We start from the raw sequence: 21,686 nt of genomic DNA, 5'->3' as shown, positions 1-21,686 counted from the left end.
TCTCTCTCTCTCTCTCTCTCTCTCTCTCTCTCTCTCTCTCTCTCTCTCTCATTTCCCAGCCCTAAAATTCTATAATTTAAGAGCAATAGAATTGTGGTTGCAGCCCCCTGTTTCCTTTTTCTTTCTGGATTCTAGTACATGCTTTTACTTTCTTTTTAATTTTCTGTTCTTACATCAACCTAAGCTCTGTCCTTTGCTCTAGGATCCAGGTACTGCTTATCTTCAGAGAAACTGCTCTTTAGGGGATTCATCATTATTCTTTATTGAAATGAAGGAATCCTCTCTTTTGTCCCTGCTTGTACCCCTTATGAGCTATGCTGCTTAAGCACCCACCCCTTCACGTCTCTACTTCCCATTTATAAGGTATGAGCAATACCTCATTCCAACTAATTGCTTCTATGTGGGTGGAGTGGGAACTTAAAAGCAAGTCACATTGATAATTTTGTATAAAGCTCTTTCTCTCTTTAAGTCAGGGAGAGCGAAAAGCTCAAAAAATTACCTTCCTTACCCCAGTACTTAATGGATATGTTGCCTTGAAGGGAGCATTAAAGTGAGAAATCAGTTCTGTTCAGCAAACATTTATTAATCCCTGCTATATACAAAGCAATGCAGTACACTTGTGTGAGATATAGAGATTAATGAGGAGGTTATCAGTGTGGGGGTTATTCCTCTGTTGATGTATCTAGCAAAAGATCCCTTTCTGAAGAGGTTGTCCATGAGCAGATGGGGTATCCAAATTTGTCAACTTCTAAATAAATTCCTGGATTCTTCAGTTTCTGAATAGACCTTGGCTGCTTTCTCTTCTGTTATCCCTTATTCTTATCATGTGATCAACCCATTTTCTTTGTGACCATAGATTTCTTTACTAGTTCAGTGGTTGTGGTTCTGGACTCGGAATCTGGAAGGCTTGGTATTCGATTTCTGCCTCAGATACCTACTTAGTTGTGTGATACAACAGGAATTACTTAACTCCTGCCTGCCTCAGTTTCCTCATCTGTAAAATGGAGATAATAGCTTCTAAGTGCTAGTGCTGGGAGGATCAAATGAGATAACATATATAAAGTGCTTTGCAAACTTTAATGTGCTAGATAAATACTATCTAATATTGTTATCCTCGATAAGTTCTTTGATGATCCAGTCCTTCTTCATGGTTATTTGTAATAGAACGCAGACCATTTAAACCTACTATCTGTGTCTCCAATACCTTCTGAGGGATATTCATTTTTAATTCTGCAGACATTATAATGTTTCATGACTGGCAAGCATGCAACACAATGGTAGAATATTGGCATAAAAAGATGGACATGCATTGCAATTATAAATGATATTTGACAGCTAGATGTCATTGGTGAAGACTATCACTAAAAATCTGGCTGTGTTTGTTTTATTTTTTTCAGCACTTTAGCTTGAAAGTCAATAAGGAGAGTGTGGGCATGCTTTTATTTCTGAACTCATGGATTCTTTCAAGAATCAACTGAAATCCTACTTTCAGCAAAGGACCTTCTCAAGTACCCTCATGTACCTGTGCATTCCTCTCTGAGATTGCCTTCCATCTACTTTATATGTATCTAGTTAATATACATGTTATTTCCACATTGGAATGTGAGCTCCTTGAGGATAATTTTTACTTAAAATTTTTTCAAACCCAGTGTTTACAAAATTTCTGGCATATGTGATTAAGGAATTAAGTAAATAACTAAAATGCTTATTAACTAACTAAAAGGCAGATTTTTTTGACAGGCTAAGACTGAGGACATTTCACCATCAAGGAGCAGTGCTCTAAATTGGAGAACAAATCATTTGTGACTCTGGAGATAATATTTTGTGCTTACTTAACTCAAATGAAGCTTCTTGGCATAGATTTTAATATTTCTATCCTCAGATATCAAAGTGGCTTTGTTGTTGGTTCTATTCTTCACTGTTACTTGCTGCTTAGCAGCTTTTATAGGAACTTGCAATCTATATTTTCTTCTTGCTTATTTAGTCACTAAGATTTCCCTGTGGTATTAATGAATTTAAGATTACACTGATAGCTACTAGGGATTAAAAAAAATCTTAGTGGAGCAATGCACTACACATGCATACAACTGTCCTTAGCACCTATAATTCTTTTCCTCACAGTTTTATAGTACTGCACCACTCTCCCTTACTCTTTACCTACACATGCACATGGGTGCATACACACACATGCTTAAATTGTAGCACAGTCTAGCCATGTTAGGTGATGAAAGGATCAGAGAAGGGAGGGATTTTTTTTCCTACAGAGACCTCACATATCTGCATGGCAGAAAAAACATTAAAGTTCCACATACCTTATGAAAAGATAACAACCCATTAGAGTTTTTTTTTTTTGCTTATGTGAGAGATTTTTAAAAGTTAATCATATCACTTAATCTTATCACTAAATCAATTTAAAATTAATAATAGAGAATCTAACATGTTCTTCAATTAACATAATATATAATTTTAATGATTTTTATCTATGGATTATGACACCAGTTTTTGTTAACAATGTTATAGGTGAACTTGGAAGGATGTAATAAGGAGATGCAGAATATAATATGAGGCTGAAGCTAGGGGTAATAACTGGAGGATTAGGGAATAAGACAAGGCAAGGGATCCAAGGCTGGAGGCAATTAAGTGAATAGACTAGGTAAAAGGGAAGTTAAGGCAATATAGTGGATAAGGAAGGTTCAATGATGAAGGATGGCAGTTGAGGTGGTAGGAGAAATAAGGGAATGTCTGAGTTCAGGGAGTATTACACTGAGGTAACAAGGATTGCTAGGGAGAGGATGAACTAATCTAAACAGGCAAACAGCAGTAGGGAATACAGACTAGGACTTAGGCTAAAGACAAACACTGAAGGGAAATAGACTGATTGAAATTAACTAAAGGCTTTAGTTAATATCACAGGAAGGGACTTGTTTTGAAGTTACACCTCCTTCAAGATGGATATCCCAGTTTCCCTTAAACCCAGAGTATGTTGATTCTATTCCTCTTCTTCCCTTTCTTACTAATTAACTAATGAAGTAACCAAAAGGTCTGTTTTAAACACAAAGGGGTTTATTGTCTTCTCAGGTTAGATTGTCAGGGTAAAAGGATTAAGGAAGCCCTAACAGCTGCTTAGAGAAACTTCAGGTGGGGGAAGGGAAGCGGGAATGGAGTCTGAGAAAGGTTCTGCCTTTGCTCAGCTCTCAAGGTGATTTTGAAATCAAAAGGGATTAGGATGATGGCTACAAAACCTCTCTACATAAATTATTGCCAGGGTAGGGCTAATCTCTCACAGATTTGAACTAACTCTCTGATTCACTCTCCTTATTCACTGTCTAACACATTTAGGTAAGGGAAATGAAGGTAGGAAATGAGGTAGGGTAGGGAGATTCAAAGGCTTTATCTAAATTAACAAATCTCAAAAAACTGCAAACTAGGCTAAGGTTTTAATCCCCAGAAGGAGCTCCGCTGGACCCTGGTTCCCTCCATGAGTTCCCACGTCCAACTGAAACTTTTTCCCAAGATTCTAAACTCCTAACTGACATAAGAACTCAGCCAAAGCCTGCAAAACTGTTATGCCCCCTTCTCTGTACTACAACAAACACATAAGGAAGTTAAAGGATTGGTGCCACATGAGTGACAATTGAATGGATACCCCACCAGTAAGTGATAGCAACTCCAGTTCTATGGTAAGTGAACACCCCAAGGAAGATTGGTCTTTTATGAGCTCTGCCTGTCTCTGCCTTGAGAGTTGAGAAATATTTATTTAAAATTAGTCTGTTTATAGATTCTCTAGGTTTTTGAAAACTTGTGACTTCCTATGAAGAAATATGATTACAGTATAGTATAGTATAGTATGCTTTCTGAAAAAAATTAAAGGTGATCATTATTTACTCTTATCCCTTGTACTTCATTCAACCTATGTCAAAATGGGAAGTATCTTCTACCCCTCTAAAAGAATTCTAAACTTGGAGTTCGAGGACCTGTTTTTTTAATATACAGATACATATATACCAACTCATTCCTTTTATTATTTTTTCAATTGCATGTAGAAACAATTTCAAACAATTGCTTTCTAATCTTTTGTAATCAAAATTCTCTCTTCCTTCCCTCTCCTTTTCTCTCTCTAGGTGGCAAAATATTTGATATAGATTATTCCAGTGTTGTCATGCAATACAAATTTTCCTATTCTTCATATTGTGAAAGGGAGACATATATTGTACATGTGAGAAAAACTCATGAGGGGAAATAAGGCAAGAAATGGAATCTGTATTCATACTCTCACAGTTTCTTCTGTGGCTGCAGATAGCACTTTCCATCATGGGTTCCTTTGGGATTGGTTTGGGTTCTTGAATTGCACCAATTCATACAAATCTTTCTTAGTTGTTGTGAAATCATCTCATTTGTTTTTTCTTATGGCACAAGAGTATTCTTTTACAACCATACACCACAACTTGTTCAGCCATCCCCAATTGATGGACATCCTTTCAGTTTCCAATTTTTTGTCACCATGAAGTGACCTGCTATAAATGTTTTTGTACACATAGATTCTTTCTCTTTTCTATGATCTCTTGGGGATAGAGACCTAGAAGTGATATTGCTGGATCAAAGGGTTTGCACAGTTTTTTAGCCTTTTGGGCCTAGTTCCAAAGTGCTTTTCAGAATGGTTGGATCAGTTCATATCTCCACCATTAGTTTATTAGTTTTAATATTTCCATATCCTCTCTGGCATTTATAATTTTCCTTTTTTGTCATATTAGCCAATATGACAGGTGTTATCTCAGAGCTGTTTTAATTTATATTTATTTAATCAATAGTGATATGGAGTATTTTTTCCCTATGACTATAGATATTTTTTATTCTCCTTCTGAGAAATGCCTTTTATATCCTTTGATCATTTATCAGTTGTGTAATGACTTGAATTCTTATAAATTTGACTAAGATCTCTATATATTTGAGAAACAAGGTCTTTGCCTGAGATACTTGCTATAAAAATTTCCTTCAGTTATTTGTTTCCCTTCTAATCTTGATTGCATTGATTTTGTTTGTACAAAACCATTTTAATTTAATGCAGTCAAAATTATCTATATTACTTCTTGTAATGTTCTCTATTTTTGTTTGTCCACACATTCTTCTCTTATCCATAGGTCTGACAGGTTAACTATTCTGTGTTCTTGTAATTTGTTTATGGTGCAACACTTTATTTCAAGTGCATGTATCCATTTTGATTTTTTCTTGGTATATGGTATGAAAAGCTGGTCTAAGACTAGTTTCTGCTACACTATTTTTCAGTTTCCCTAGCAATTTTTGTCAAATAGTGACTTCTTTTCTCAAAAGTTTGAATCTTTGGGTTTATAAAATACTAGGCTACTATTATCATTTACTACTGTATACTGAAAAGATAATCTATTCAATTGGTTCACTATTCTTAAAAATATTTTTGATAAGTATTTAAATATGTTGATTTCCTTTGCAAACTTTTGTATTATATTTTATACATTCAAAAAACACTATCCTGAGATGGTTTCCATGTTTTTTTAACCAGGCTGAAAAAAAGATCAATGCCACAAAAGGGGTTAAGAACTCTTCAAAAAATGACTTCCCAAATCTTTATTTGCACAAGCATTAATCATACTAGAAAAGGATTTGGCAGCCACCAGATTTTCTTTAATATAAGTATACATAGGGCATATATGACTACATGACTATATGGGGGCAAAAGGAAAACTGATTAGAAGATTAACAGTAAAAATGAACATTGACTATTGTCTATACTTGCGGGGGTTAGACTACTTTCTGTACGTTCCTCCTTTAACTAAACAAGAAGTAGGGCAGGGCTGGTACCAACTATCTCATCAGTCCTAGGGACTATTATTCTACTGTCCCATTCTTCCAGAGCCCTGGTGGAAAAAAGAGGGGTGTTGGCTGTATCAGACAAAACTTGCTCCTATGAAAGGTACTTCTTTTGTAGCATGTTAGATGGACAACTTCTTTCTTCTCTTCTAGCTTCCTCTTTCCAGAAACCCGAAAAATCAAGTTCAAAAAGATTTTATCAAACTAGGGAATTCCAGGAGAATATTTGCTCAAGTCTTCCTTTTTCAGAGCAATACTCACACTTTACCTGTTGATTATAACAGAATATGTAAACCCAATAACTAATCTTCCTCATCTCCAAAGATTTATCCTCAAAAATGTTTTTCCAGAAATGAGTATATTAAAAATAATAGATCATGGCACAAATATCAACACCAGGAATATTTCTTTAAGCAATGACAGCATTGTTCTAATAAGTGAAAATCCCCCTTTAGATGACCATATTAAAGTAGGAACAATATTCATTTGGACTTGAAAGTTCTGATGCTTTGTTGAAAAGAAATATAAAACAAAATTGTCTTATTACTTCAAATTTCATTTTTAGTTAAATTTCAGATTATATCCAGTTGAGGGAAGAGGAGAGAGGGAGAGAAAGAGATGTTATAAAGAAGTAGGAAAAAATCATGAGGTAAAGAAGAGATATATAGAATATACAGGTAGAAGTCAGGAGAGAGAAATGTGGCTTTTAAATAATTAATCAACTAATCACAATTTGAAATTCCTTAATTTCTCTTTATGACTTCAGATTTTTAGTGATAGTTATGGCAATTTGCCTTTCCCACTTCAATAATTATTCCCTGGGCTACAAGTGGTGACTCCCTAACCCTATCTTATACTTTTTGATAGTGAATCATAAATAATTAAGAAGATGATGGTAATTCAAACTCAGTATTCCTGTGACATAGCAAAAAGGTGACTATGGTGAAAGGAGCAATTTTAGGAATCATGTGTAATATGGTTTTATAGTAATAACAGAATTATAGGGTTTAAAGCAGGATGAAACCTTAGAGATCATTCTGAAGTCCAATTGCTTAATTTAGAAATAAGGAAATTCAAGATGAGAGAGGTTAAATGATTTGCCAAAGGTCTTATAGGTAGCTAAAAAAAACAGCTAAGATTCATACCCAGACCTGCTGGCTTCAAATCCAGAATTGTACAATAGACTAGAAACACTTCTAGTTCAAGGGTTCTTAACTGAGGATTTATTTTTCAAGATATTTAATCAACTGTTTTTCAATAAAATTGGTTTACAATATAACCCTATGTATTTAATTTTAAAACATTCTGAGCAGAAGCCCGTAAGTTTCTACAGATTTCCCAAAAGGTCCATAAGCAAAAAGAAGTTAAGAACTCAAGGCGTACCACTAATTTTCTATATGACTTTCAGCATATCAATTACTTTCCCTGGACCATAGTTTGCTTATCTGCTAAGTAAGGGTAGTGGACTTGAGGTTCCTGGATATGTGACCCCATTCAGAACCATTACCTTTTTGTGGGAGAAATTGCTTCTTTGTTCAGGGACACAGAGACTTAGAGGGTACACAATTTTAAAATGATGATTTTAGAAGACTGTGAATTTATAATTTGCTGCATTGGTAGCTCATGCATTCCTTCAAAAGCCTAGGACCAACTTGCCCTATCACCTAATTAATATGAACAACTTATTAAGATTAGAAGCGACTAGATCTTTCTATCCCCACCTCTCCTCAGGATCAGAATCTCAGGTGAGTGCCTCCCCATCCATCTCTCTTCTACTTCCCCTCAAGCCAGTCTCTCTAGCATTGAAAGCTTGATTTTCTATGTCTCTGTTTCATTCTAATAAGACCAGTGTTAGGTTCTCTCCCAGCTGGAAAGTAGAATCTGGTGCTTTCCTGATTATTTAACTAAATTTATCTTAATTGCTTTTTCTATTACTTTCACATTATAACTAACTAGCATTTACTTTATTTACATAATACTTTTCATATGTAAAAGATTCTTTACAATGTTATCTTTTTTAAATCTTACCTTACCTTGAAATGTAAGTGCTATTATTTTTTCCCCTTTTATAGATGGGCCAGCTAAGGCAAAGTTTGAATGACTTACCCAGGCTCACACAGTAAATATCTGAGGCAGTATTTGAACCCAAGGCTTCCTAATTCCAAGTCCAATGAGCTTAGCTGCCTGGCTGCCTCATGAATTATAAAGATGATATGAGGTTATGTTTCATGCTACTTTTCCCAAGCATATTTTGTGTTGTTTTCCCTGGACACTAAAATTGCTAGTTATGGCTCTGACTATAGGCACTTAGTATAATTGCTGGTACTAAAGAAAATATATGTGTTTGACTGAGGAAGCACTCAGCAATACCTAGGGTTACCCCTGTGACTCATTTACCAGAAAGCCACATTTGAATCTTGTTGCTACCCATGGCTTCCAAGTTTGATGAGTAATATTCCCTTAATGTCTTTAAGTTAAAGACATTAAACATTCATGGAACCCGAGCTGGCAAATATCTAATGTGACTTAAAGACTTTGAAGACTAAGTATCATTAGCAATTTCATATTGTGGCCAGTAAAACCTAATAAATTTTTCTGGCATATTTAATAACAGACATGATTTTGATATTTGAAAAATCTTGCAGAATTCAATTCTTACAGCTGGAAACAAGCAAATATTTCCTTGATTTTGAGAAAAAAAGAAAAGATGGATTATTAAGGCTGATGAGCTTGACTTTGATTCCTAGAAAAATTCAGAATTCTTATTAGAAGGACTCTTTATGAGGATCTAGAAAGGGAAGACAATAAAGATAATATGGCACTAAGATCCAAATATATGTATTCCACTCATCATCATCATCATCATCAATCATCATCATCGTTTTTTTATTTTAAATTTTATAACAAGATAACTTGTTGATAAATCAACAAGTAAAAATAGAGTACCCTGATTTCAGTAAGAGATTTGATAGTCTTCAAGTAGAAACTCCTTTCTCTAATATATGTCACCAGTTACTCTATAGTTTTAGAGAGCTATCTCAGATACCAAGAGCTCAAGTGATTTTGCCAGAGGTCAGATGCTAGTAGTATGTGTCAGAGTCAGAGATTGAACCAGGTCTTTGGGACTCTAATGATGATTTTCAGTCCTGTACATCACTGGTGCAAAATTGAAATAGTGATCCTTGTGGGCTACATATCAACCTAAAAAAAAATCACAAATGAACATTATTTATTGCATTTTTATTTATTTTGTTCAAGATTTCCTAATTATATTTTAATTTAATTTGGGCACACTCACTCTGCCATATACCTCAAGGTGCTTTTCTTCATAGTGACTGAAAATTGCATTAATTAGACATTCATTTGGATTAATAAATAAACCTGAGAAGGTAAAGGGAATGGACTAGCAAGTCATTTATATCTTAGCATAGATTGCAGAATATTTTCTTTAAGGACATCATTCCAGATTTTCTGGCAAATGGAGTAGTCCTTAAATATTGAGCTGAAGAGTTCTAAAAGTAAGACCTTTGAATTGGGGTGTAAGAATTAAAATTTGGTCAAATTAAGAGTTATAAAATTGTGGTCGCAATTTATAATAATTAAAAATTAAACCATGAGTCTGTTAGTAGCTTTAGTAGCTTTATTCCAGCAAGGTAGAGATAGTAAAGGGAGAAATGTAGGAAGGGGGTAGAAAATATTGCCTAGCTAAATATCCTATGATTGCCAATCTGAAGAAATCCAGCTCAACTCCGACAAAGGCTCCCTCAGGTCCCAATCTCCAACCAGAAGAGCGGGAGAGTCTCAGCCTCCAGGTTCCAATCTCCAGGTGGAAGTCCATGAGAGACTCTTTAGTCCGAGTCACCATCCAGAACCACCACGCAGAAGAATCCCTATTTCAGCAAGAGCCACCAACGCAGCAGAATGAATCAGAATGCCCTCGGCTGGCTTTTATAAGCAGTTTTCTCCATAAGACTTCCTGTCTCTCTGGTTTCTACTTCCTTTCACTATGGGCTGGTCTATCACATCACAGGAACCAATCAGAATTTCTTAATTTGCGTGGCACTGCCCAGGAGGCAGTGTCTGTGGAATCTACCTCCCTTCATCAGGGTGGAACACTCCAAGTACTTGATTGATTAAGTTGAGATTAAAAAGAAATTCCCTTTCACAGAGGTTTTTTGAAAACTGAAAAGCTTTTAATTGGTAGGCAATTTTCCAGAGTGTGGTAAAGCCACTAATGTTATGTATATAAACAGTCTTTTTGTTGTTGTTGTTCAATTAGTAACATTCTATCATTTTTTTCATTCGTCTGTGGGGTGTGGTATGTCTATTAGAGGAAAGGGCATGATTGTTTAATTAAAGTCATCTGGGACTGACATCTTCAGTCCTTTAAGAATAAGAAAACTAGTGGCTAACTGTCCCAAGAAAGTAAATTTTAGTGTGAAAAGGTGAGGGGTGTTGCCTTCTTCAAGTAAGATGAGTAGTTTGAGAAAAGCCAGGGATGCACGTAGACTTTTAGAATCATTTCAAAGCTGCAGGCTTGGGTAGTGGTAGAATAGCCAACCTGGGACAACTGTATGAAAAGATTGTGGTTATTTTATACTATATTTGGGCAGCTAGATGGCACAGTGTATAAAGCACTCAGCCTAAAATCAGGAAGAACTGAATTTAAATCTAGCCTCAGATACTTTCTAGCTATGAAATACTGGGCAAGTCACTTAATTTTGGTTTGCCTCTGTTTCTTCAACTGTTAAACACGGATAATAATAGCACATATTTCCCAGGGTTGCTGTGAAGATTAAATGAGATAATAATTGCAAAGTGCTTAGCATAGTGCCTGGAACATAGTAAGCACGATATAAATTTTAGCTATTATTATTGTTGTTGTTGTTGAAAGTGTAATAGTTTCCACTGCTGGGCTGATATAAGCATTTCTTATTGTCACATACCTTTGGAACTTTGAGGATGCCATTTAATTTCTTTGGACCTCACTTTTCTCATCTATAAAATAAAAGTTATGACTTGATGACTCCAGAGGTCCCTTTAAGCACTGTCTTTTATTTTTTTGTAAGTAAATGCAGTTTATTTTTCTTTTAAAATTAAATTTATTTTAAAAACAAACAAAAATCAACTTTCTCTTTCACCCCTCTCCAGGGGAAACAAAATCATTGTGGCAAACAAAACATGCTCCTGAATGAACTATGTCCAAGAAAGACATATTTCATTTTGCAATTTGAGCTCAATCCTCATCTATCAAGAGGCAGGTGATCATGCTTTATCATCAGTTTTCTGGAATCACAGTTGCTCATTATATTGATCAGAGTTCTTAAATCTTTCAAAATAGTCTATTTTTACAGTGTTATTATTGAATAAATCATCCCTTTTGTCAGAGCACAATAATATTTCATCAAATTCATATTGTATAATTTGTCTAGCCATTCCCTAATTGATAGATATTCCATTAGGTTCCTATTCTTTGTTACTAGAAAGAACAACTACACACACACACACATATTCTATGGGGTCATTTTTCTTTTTACAATCTCTTTGGAGTATAGTTATAGTAGTTGTATCATTGGGTCAGAGGGCATGCATACTTTGGTAGCTCTTGTGGCATAATTCTAATTTACTTTCCAGAATGGCTAGACCAATCTACAGTTCAGGAATGTGTCTGTTTAAATGTACGACTCTCTGATCCTGACTTTGATTTGGCTGGAGTTCATGAAAAGTAGTGTGAGATAAAGCTTCCAAAGATGGAACTACTTCCATAGCATCTGTATGTTTAAAAATGCTAGTTTCCCAAATTGGGTTCATGATCCACGTGTATACAGCATCATCTGGAATAAATATTATTCTCATTTTTTCCTTTCTCTATCACTTTATTTTTATTATCTAATTAATTAATTAAATTTAGTATATTTTCCCATGGTTACATGATTCATGTTCTTTCTCTCCCCTCTTCCATCCCCCCTCCTGCAGCCAATGAGCAATTCCACTGGGTTTTACATGTATCATTGTTCAAAACCTATTTCTAGATTATTAATTGAATCTTATTTTTTCATAACTATTTTCATTTACTATTTCTAATAATTTTTTCCTTTTCCTTCCTTTCTCTCAGTTAATAGTTATGGAGAAGATGAACTGTCCACATCTTCTGACAGTGATGAAGAAATAATCAAACAATTTGAGCTCTCTGTATCCCGCTCACAGAGCTTCCGTTCAGGAATGTATGAAAAAGGAACACAAGCAAGTTCAGAGAGGAAGCCAAAACTCAACCGCTTATTGTCCAGCCATGAAGAGAATAGTACAGAAGCATCTGAATGTGAAGGTATTTTTTGCATTAACTCTTTATCTTTGTCTATAGTAGCAAATAGCTTAAATCAATATTAACTTCTGAGATAATACTAGCCATAAAGGGGCCTTAAAACAGATTGCATTAAAATAACTGAAGAGAAAGAGTTACAGAGGAAGAGAGAGAAAAAAATAAGAGACATAGTGTTATAGAAGAAGAAAGGAAACAATATTATTTTGGAGGAAAAAGCAATATTAGAAACAAATTGAGAAAAAGATATATCTGTCTTTCATAATTTTAAATGTAAATGAATTAAACAATCAGATTAAACTGAAAAGATAATAGAACAAAACCCCATATCCTATTACTTATGGAAAAAAAATTAAAAAACCCTTTTATCTTCTGTCTTACTATAATACATACAATGCTATGTATTGGTTCCAAGACAATAGAGTGGTATAACCTAGGCAATGGAGGTTAGATGATTTGTCCAGGGTACACAAATAGGAAGTGGCCAGGCCAAATTTGAATCCAGGGCCTTTCATCTTTGGGCCTGGCTTTCAATCCACTGAACCACCTAGTTACCTCTAGAAACACATTTTTTAAAAACAAAATATACATAGAATAATAAATGCAGGGCTAATTTTTTTCACTATGCATCAGGTGAATTCCCCAAAACAAAAGTGAGAGTCACAGTTATGATGTCAGACAAAAAAAAACAAACACCTAAAACATAAAAGGGGTGAGCAAGGAAAATATATTATATTGAAAGGAATTATACATAAGAAATCAATATCTATATTAAAATCCTTCACATCTAAATTCTGTAAGAGTTAAATTAATGCCTAATAATTCAAGTATTATTTTTTAAAAGTTTATTATCTAACAAAATAGAACCACATGACTAAGTTTTTTCTACCTGCCAAAAAGCCCACTCCACCAAAACTGTGACAGAAAGGAAAAAAGAGCTAGACACAGAACTCCACCTAATTTATATCCTGTTTACATCAGCATGTAACAACAGGAAGTGAATAGGGTGCTGGGAATAGTAGTTTTGCTGGGGATCGTAATTTTTAGGGTAACAGATTCAAATTACACAATTCATAAGGAAGAAATTAACTGTGCTACAAGATGATATAGACAGTACCACAATAGTTGGCAGGAGATTTCAATGTTTTTCTTTATATTTTGGATAAGTCTAACAGAAAGATTAAAAAAACAAAAATAGAAAACTGAACAAATTTCTGGAGAAACTAGCACTAAAAGACTGATGCCTTCTTTCGTGTAAGACTGCTAGAGAATATACATGTTTCTCACCACCACATAAGACATTTGCAAAAATTGCCTGTGTATTAGGACATAGATATTGCAAACAAATTAAAAAATATTAAAAATAGTAAATGTATCCCTTTTAGAACACAACACAATAAAAACAGCAACCAGTACAAGCAACACAGACAAAAGGCATGAAATTCAAATGTTAGTCTTTATAGTTAAATCCTAAATAATGAATAGGTCAAATAAAAAATTGTAGTAATAATTGATAGCTATGTGAAAGAAAATGATAATGAGGAGATAGAATAGCAACATTTCTGTAATATAGCTAAAGCAGTCTACAAGGGGAAAAATCATGTTGCTTCAAACATATATTAACAAAATAGAAAAAGAGAATGATTAATGAGACTATTAGCTTACTATGCCTTTGTGAGCAGTGAGAACAACTATTTTTGGATGGATTAGATAGCAGGGAGAGGACTAGAGAATCCTCACTTAGTTTTTTCCAGGAGTGGTGGCTAGGAGGGACTTTAACATTTATAACCACCCAAACAGATTTCAGTGGATCTCAGATCTAATCAATGTGAGCCCTGCACAAGGGTGCAAATGATGCATGTTCTTATCCTAGGGAAGCCATTCATGCCTTTCCATCAATATGGCACCTAACCTGCCTTTCTTCTAGGCGTATTGATATTATGTGGCTCCCAGAACTACACACCAGTTCACTATTAATTGTTCTCTCAGCTCCTGCTATTTCCTTTCCTGGACAGGCATCTTTTAGATGATGTCTTTTATGTTATGTGCTCCTTGTATGTAAGCCATTGCTGTTAATAAGCTTCAATCAATTTATGTTGACTCTATGTCTTCAGTTTCTGTTCCTCAAGAATTATGGTGCTTCATGATTCATAATCAAATAGAATCAGTGGAATTTTGGTATTAAAATGGTTTTTTTGTTTATTAACATGCCATATGTTTATAAACATGTTTTAGACAGAAAGGTACAACTTGTCTTAAAAACGTGTTTTCTTTTTTATCAACATAATTTTTTTCCTGAATTAAATTTTTTTTGAGGCTGAGTCTCCCTATTTCACCCAAACTGAAGATGTAAGGGCCATTCATGGGTTTGATTCCATGTCTTATTGTTAGCTAGCTGCCAGTGAAATTACTTTGCATGATCTTCTATGGACTATATATAGCAGGGTTGATTGGACTATTTGACCTCTAAGTTCCCTTCCAAATTTGAGATTCTTTGATTTTAAAAAGATGAAATACCCAGAGAGGCATAAATGTACTCATGCCTATACACATCTATGCATTTATGTACACATACACACACAGTGCCAAAAGTCTTAGTGAAACTTAGTGCTTAAAACAGCACTGAAATTTTTGGGGTACCCCATTCATACATACATATATATATATATATATATATATATAGGTATGCACACACATATATACATGTATCTGGAGATTTGTATATTTATAATTGTATATAAATATACATATATATGAGAGAGAAAGAGAGTGAGAAAGGGGAGAGAAAAAGAGAGAGAAGAGAGAAAAAGAGAGTGAGGAGGGGGAGAGAGAGAAAGAGAGAGAGAGAGAGAGAGAGAGAGAGAGAGAGAGAGAGAGAGAGAGAGAGAGTACAAAGGAGCGCTTTTTTGCAGAAGTACCAATTTACTTTTTATTTTCTCTACTTATCATGACCTAAATGTTGTCCATGGCATTTCAAAGTCTTAGGTTATATTTCACCTTTCATCTTATATTATAGTCTTCAAGAGTTAAACATTAAAATATGAAGGTTAGAATTAAAGATTGTCATTTGGAAGGGAACTAAAGGGTCATTTAGTGCCAGTCATCTTGCTACATAAATCTGTACGAGAGTGTACAGTTAATCATTCAGAATAATTTTATTGTCAAGTATTTTGATCTTTGGTAGATGTTTTCATTTTTAAAACTTTATTCTCTAACCATGCCTCCTATGTTCATGGCAGCAGGATGGAACATTATTAAACTCACCTGTCCATTCTAGAATGAAATGAATCCTGTTAAAATGTATCATGCTTTTTCAGGACCAACCTTTCTTATGATTGATTTTCCATTAAAACCATTCTGTTTCTTCAGTTTCCAAGAGGGGAGTCTGGAAGATAATCTAAATTAGAGTCAGTAATACAATAAACATTTAAGGGCTCAATACATTCAAGGTACTATGCTAGACTGGGGATATAAAGGTAAAAAATGACATAATTTCTCCCCTCTGGGAGCTTCTTAGAGGAGTTAGAGGAATAAGTGAATGTTGTTTCTTTCTCCTTGTTTGTTGAGTCTAGGTCACATTTTGATCAAGTTTTTATTCAGAGTAAATACCTAATCAATGTCACATCCTACAAGACTTCAATGATAGGTGATTTTATTGGTGGGTACTCACATCACCAGTGTTAACTGCAATTCGTCTGTCATTTAGTGGCAGGTCTTTGCTGTTGCTGACAAATTCAGTGGTTTCCAGCTAATCTCCAAACACTGCTTGGCTAATTCTGGAACAGCAGACATATTGTCAATTGGCAGGTCCATAATCAGTCTTTGCAGTTTAGCAAAGTTTAGCTTTCTTGGACATAATATTCAAGATACCTAAGGCACTATGATGAAGTTGTTAGAATAGAACTTTAATGAAAGAAATGTTGCTAACTTTGTGTGTTAGGGAAAAACACTGTATCTGATAGTAGCATCCAAGGCTTGCCAGCAAATGGGGTGATGACTTTCGAAAAAGGAGAAACTTCAAAGAAAATTCATAGAGATAACTTGTTTTTATGGTTAGGACCCTATTCCATGTTGCCAACAAATAATATTCAAAAAAAGAATATAGTCAGGAGAAGATTCTTAACAGAAGAAAGTGACGAGTCTTAAACACTTTCTAGTCTCATTTTTTGGTCTACATGGCCTGGGTTATTCTATCACTTTTCTTCCATTTTTTGGTAAGCCATCATGCTTTCCAGATTCTTCATCATAAGAGAGTGAAAATGAGGGTTTTAAAAAGACTGAAGAGATAAAAAGAAATAAAACTCTTTTTGATTTTAAGGATATTGTATAAAAAAGGGAACAGCAAAGGCAGGACAAAATAAAATTTGTTTTTTCATCAGAAACGCAATATTCTATTACATAGCTCTATAGCTATAGGTTTTTAAAATAGCATTGTCATTGGTCACAACAAAATGTAGTTTTTAAAGCTATTCCTTCTAAGACTTCAAAGTTGCAATGATAGTACTGTAATTAATATATACTTACCACTTTTTGATTCCTTCTCAGATTTTCTCCTTTTCCTTTTCTCCTTCCCCTGTTGTGTCCTAGCCTTTTGTACTTTTCATCGAGGGTGCAAATGTTAGCTAATGAAAGTTAATAGCAGTTGATTCCTTATGAGTGTCTGGTTTAATTCTAAAGCTAATGGTTTCTTTTCCCAGAAGCCCAAGTGTTTAGTTTCCAATTTACACACATGCCTGATATTCTGAGCTTTATGACAATTGCCCTAACTTCCACTTTTCCTGGAATTTGCAGGCAATTTGTCTCTTGTCATAATAGAGAGTCAGGGTTGCTGACAGATCAGGACTATAATAGTGATTGAAAAGGTAAAATTTTCTCTTTTGGGTGAGAGATAGTCCACCATACTGAATGGCCTCAATATAGATTTTTTTTTTATTTTAAACCCTTTACTTCTGTGTATTGACTTATAGGTAGAAGAGTGGTAAGGGAAGGCAATGGGGGTCAAGTGACTTGCCCAGGGTCACACAGCTGGGAAGTGTCTGAGGCCGGATTTGAACCTAGGACCTCCCGTCTCTAGGCCTGGCTCTCAATCCACTGAGCTACCCAGCTGCCCCCCTCAATATAGATTTTGAAAAAAAACCAGCAGGTTTTTTTTGAGCAATAGCAATATTCCAACAGTTTAAATATGAAACAATTATTAGTTCACCTATATCCTGTCCTTTTTTGTGTGCCATCTCCTTTTGACTGTTTGCCTTAGAGGTTGGTATCAATACCTGGGACTAAACACTCATACAGAATAAATAGCAGGATTTTCCCAGAACTAACCTTTCTGTTGTCCTTTTAGTTACTCTTATATCTTGTCTTTCGAAATGTAAGTGGAGACTGTGAGGTTGTTTAACAATAGGATTAAATATTGAGAAATTGCCCAATTAGCAGGAAAGGGGCTTCCTACTTAGCATCCAAGATACTTCTTTTACTTGTACTAAATTATTAATTTAGTATTAATGTATTAATAATTATCAAATTAGCTTATATTTAATAAGTTCATGAATCTAAATCTGGAAGGAGTTTTGCCTTTTGTTGAGTTGGGGGTGACTGTGTTCCATTTACATTATCTGTTTCCCAGGATTCAGGAATAATGCAAAACTCTTCTTACATCTTTTATCCCCACAATAGCCTTATGAAATAGGTCCTATGGTTGTTACTATTATTTTTTTAACAGATGAGGAAACAAGCTTAAGATAATGTTAGTAAATAGTGTTGGAAGGAGTAGGGAATGAATTAAAGGCCATACATAGAAGGATGACCTGTAGTGAGTCGTAGTGATTTCTTTTGTGTTCCAAAGGATCAGTCAAATGAATGGGGAGACAGCCTACGGAAGAGAAGATGGAGAGTTGTCTCAGCTGAAGTTATCTCAGAAGTATTTCAAGGTCTGCCACTTCTGAGAATTAGCTTTGCTAATTAATTTTGCTTGGCTCCAGAGAACAAAGAAGGGGCGATGGGTAGAAATTACAAAGTGCCATATTTAGTCTGGATATAATGATAGATTTTTTAGCAAGTAGATTCTTTAATAGTGGTATGAACTTCTTTCAAGCAAAATTTGCACGATCCATTGTTGATTATATTATAGAGGAAAATGTGTAGGTATATATCAGAATAGATGATCATTGAAGTCCTTTCCTTTAAATCTTTGATTTTATGACAACTCTAACTCAGTCTATGGTTCTGAGAAGGTGATGATTCTAAGAAAGTTTAGGGCAGGGAAGAGGAGACTGGAAGAAGTTCATTGGATGATTTCAACCTTCTCTGTAATAAAGGAGACTAAGTAATCCACTATAAGTATAGTATCAGGGTACACAGGACCAAGAAGGGCTCAATGGAGCTTATGTGCTGTGAAGTTTTACTTGGAAATATCAATTTGATTTTGGTAACTTTTATGAGGAATGATCAGCAGCCCTGGAAACAGACAGTTAGGGTGACCCAGAGGCCGTGATTCATAGGACAGTAGAGCAATGAATTCTAGAGTAGGGGGGAAGGATTACATTGGCAGAACTTATGGTTAATTCTGGGGCATGAAAAAAAGTGAAGCTGGAGTGGGGAAGATAGATTGAAAAAAATATTAATGTGTTTGCTGTTCTTCAGTTGTTTCAGTAGTGTCCATTTCTTCATGATCCTATTTGGGGTTTTCTTGACAAAGATACTAGAGTATTTGTAAAAAGGGTTAGTGACTTGCCTAGGGTTACTTTAAGCTCTCCAGCTGCCTTACCTCTGAGATTAATTTCAATTCACACTGTATGTTTATTTTAATATTTATGGTTATTTCTGTGCTGTTGTCACTATTAGAGAACTCTTCCAGGGCAGGGACTTTTTTTCGGTCTTTTTTGTGACTTTAAGTCACACTTAGCAGAGTGATTGGCACATAGTAAACACTTAAAATAGACTAATTGATAAACAGTTTTTTTTTCAGGAATCTAATAAATATTGTTGAGGATGTTCTTTTGTAGTATATCTTTCTCTTAGACAATATCTATATTTTTACTTTTTGAATAAATGTCTTAACTTTTGGCATTTGGAATCTATATTGGATATCTTCTAGAGGAACAACAAACACTTTTAGTGAACTTGCTTCTTTTTCTTGTCTTTATGGCAATAATTAGTCTTTAAAGTCATCTATTTATTGTCACATCTTTAAAGCAATCTTTTGTAATTTTAGCATCTACTTAGGGGATGCTGTTAGATAAAGCCATGAAGAGTATCCCTCCAGATGTTTATAACATTACTAATGTTATAGAGACTACATCAAGCTTTGGAACACTACACCATCTTTTACAATTAAAAGGGTTTGACCTTAAATAGGAAATGAATACCTCTTCTTGAGATTATGATATGTAATTAGATCACAGAATTTTGAACTGAGAACTGGGAGGAACCTTAGATGCCATCTAGTCTAGTTCCTTCATTTTAAAGATGAGGAAACTAAAGTCTAGGAACATTGACTTGTCCAAAATGGGACAGGTTGTGTCAGAGGTGGAATTTTGTAAAGGATAACTGATTTTCATATAAAAAAAACAAAGAAAATAACCAATTCTAGTTTTTTTGTTTATTTAATTTGTATTGTGGAAGAGTGTGTCAGTATTTCCACTGGTGAGATCATATATTCATCCATTAAGGTATTGAAATATTTATATTTAATTTAAGAAAAAAGACATAAACTGAATGGTGTCTCATAAATATCAGTGTCATGCTTCATGTTAAGTGAGTTTTTTATGTTCTTTGTTTTTCATTTCCTTATCACATTGGAGCTGGTTTGTTAGTATAGATATCTTAGATAGATTCTGTGGATGCACAATGAACTGGACTTTGAACTGAACAGCAAAGGAAGCGTGGGATGGAATGTTTGTGGAAATTACAGAGTCCTCTTAATGACCCTAATTTTCTCCCTGAAACAAATATGTATATATGTGCACATATATAAAATTTTAATATTTTCTGGATGATTCTGTATGAGTTGCTAAAGACTGAAATTGCTGGTCTTCTGTAGAAAATGTAAAGGTGTATAAGCAAGCTTTCACATACTAAGGGCAAGTGACATAAATTATATAATAAGAGAGACATGGTAAATTAGGTACTGACTCTTGAGGTAGAGGACCTGAGTTCAAAGTATCCCTTTGATAATTCCTGCCTATGTGACTTTGGACAAGTTATTTCACCTCACTAAGGTCTGTTTCTGCTTCTGAAAATTGAGGTAGTTGAAGTAGATGGCCTCCAAGTTCTTTTTTCAGCTTTAGATCTATGGTCCTATGATCTTATGTATGGCCAGAAAAAAATATGATCTGGTTTCAGAATAAGAGCATGGGATAACCAATGGGTAGTTTTCATGTTCTATTGGTATCCACACACTATGAAAATATTAGGGAGAAGGCTCCTGGCATAGTGGGTGGAACCACTGTGAAGAATTTATGGGAGAAGATTGATCAAATTTGAATGAAATGTGGGAGGAATTCAATTTGTGTTGTGGAAGGGTGTGTCAGTACCTCCACTGGTGAGATCATATATTCATCCATTAAAGTAATGAAATATTTATATTTAATTTAAGAAAAAAGACATAGACTGAATGGTGTCTCATTAAAATCAGTGTTGTGCTTCATGTTAAGTGAGGTCTAGGTTGTTGGCAGTGCAAATGGAACTGGAGTGGTATGAAGGGGATATCAAGTGACTCATGGACTTTGCACTGGTTCCCTCTCATACTTCACTTCTTGTTCTTTACCTTGTTCTTTTAGCATATTACCTCAAATACAATTTTCTTTATTCTTTCTTAATTGATTCCCTCAGCTGCTGTATTCCTCCAGGCCAAATGAGCTTATATTTACTTTTTTATGCATGCATATACACATACATGTAAATACATACATAAACCATACACACATACGTTTACCAAGATAGAATATAAACTTTTTGAGGGTATCAAGTTTGGTATATAGTAGGCATTTAAATGTTTGGTGATTGATTGATATCTTTGATTTAGTTCAATTCAATTCAATAAGCATTTATTAAAATATGCAAAAAACGCTTTGGAACTTCTGCTGCTAAATTAGTTTCTTATTACAAAAAAATACTTTCTAAATTTTCCAAGATTCCATACAATAAATTTCCTTACCAATAGGCAATTACCTTTTCATGTATTTATGGCTAGAATACCTATCTTAATTTAAACAAATGCTGGGGTTGTTTTCTATGATTGTTGAGAGGGACTTGCTATTATCTCTTCTCCCTCTCACCACTTGACTCAGCATACTGTATGTGCTCTTTCTTCCCAGGCTTCTTTCTTGTCTGTCAAGGAAAGTGTTTGTAATATTAATGCATTTCTCCCATTTTCAGTTATGAATGGCTGTTCAATGCTTAATGTAGCTTAAAAAATTTCTCTCTTATTGATGTAGGTATTATCACTGTTGGAATTAAAGTCAGAAGACAGTTTTATTGGGAATAATTTCTTGGTTTGGTTAGATTTTACTTTGAAAGCTTGCTG

The 21,686-nt window shown here is 34.6% G+C and overlaps 1 protein-coding gene across 2 annotated transcripts in view; it reads left to right on the top strand.

Moving 5' to 3' along the window:
* The window catches only part of SYT16 (synaptotagmin 16), a 120,010-nt gene that overhangs the window by 50,673 nt on the left and 47,651 nt on the right, over positions 1-21,686 (top strand). For both annotated transcript variants that reach the window (XM_044662011.1, XM_044662010.1), the window contains exon 2: positions 11,960-12,169. In XM_044662011.1, the coding sequence (XP_044517946.1) occupies positions 11,960-12,169 (210 nt within the window). The remainder of the gene's footprint in view (positions 1-11,959; positions 12,170-21,686) is intronic.

Source organism: Gracilinanus agilis, chromosome 2 (genome assembly GCF_016433145.1).
Source record: "Gracilinanus agilis isolate LMUSP501 chromosome 2, AgileGrace, whole genome shotgun sequence".
Classification (NCBI taxonomy): Eukaryota; Metazoa; Chordata; class Mammalia; order Didelphimorphia; family Didelphidae; genus Gracilinanus; species Gracilinanus agilis.
This window is presented reverse-complemented; position numbering and strand designations above follow the sequence as displayed.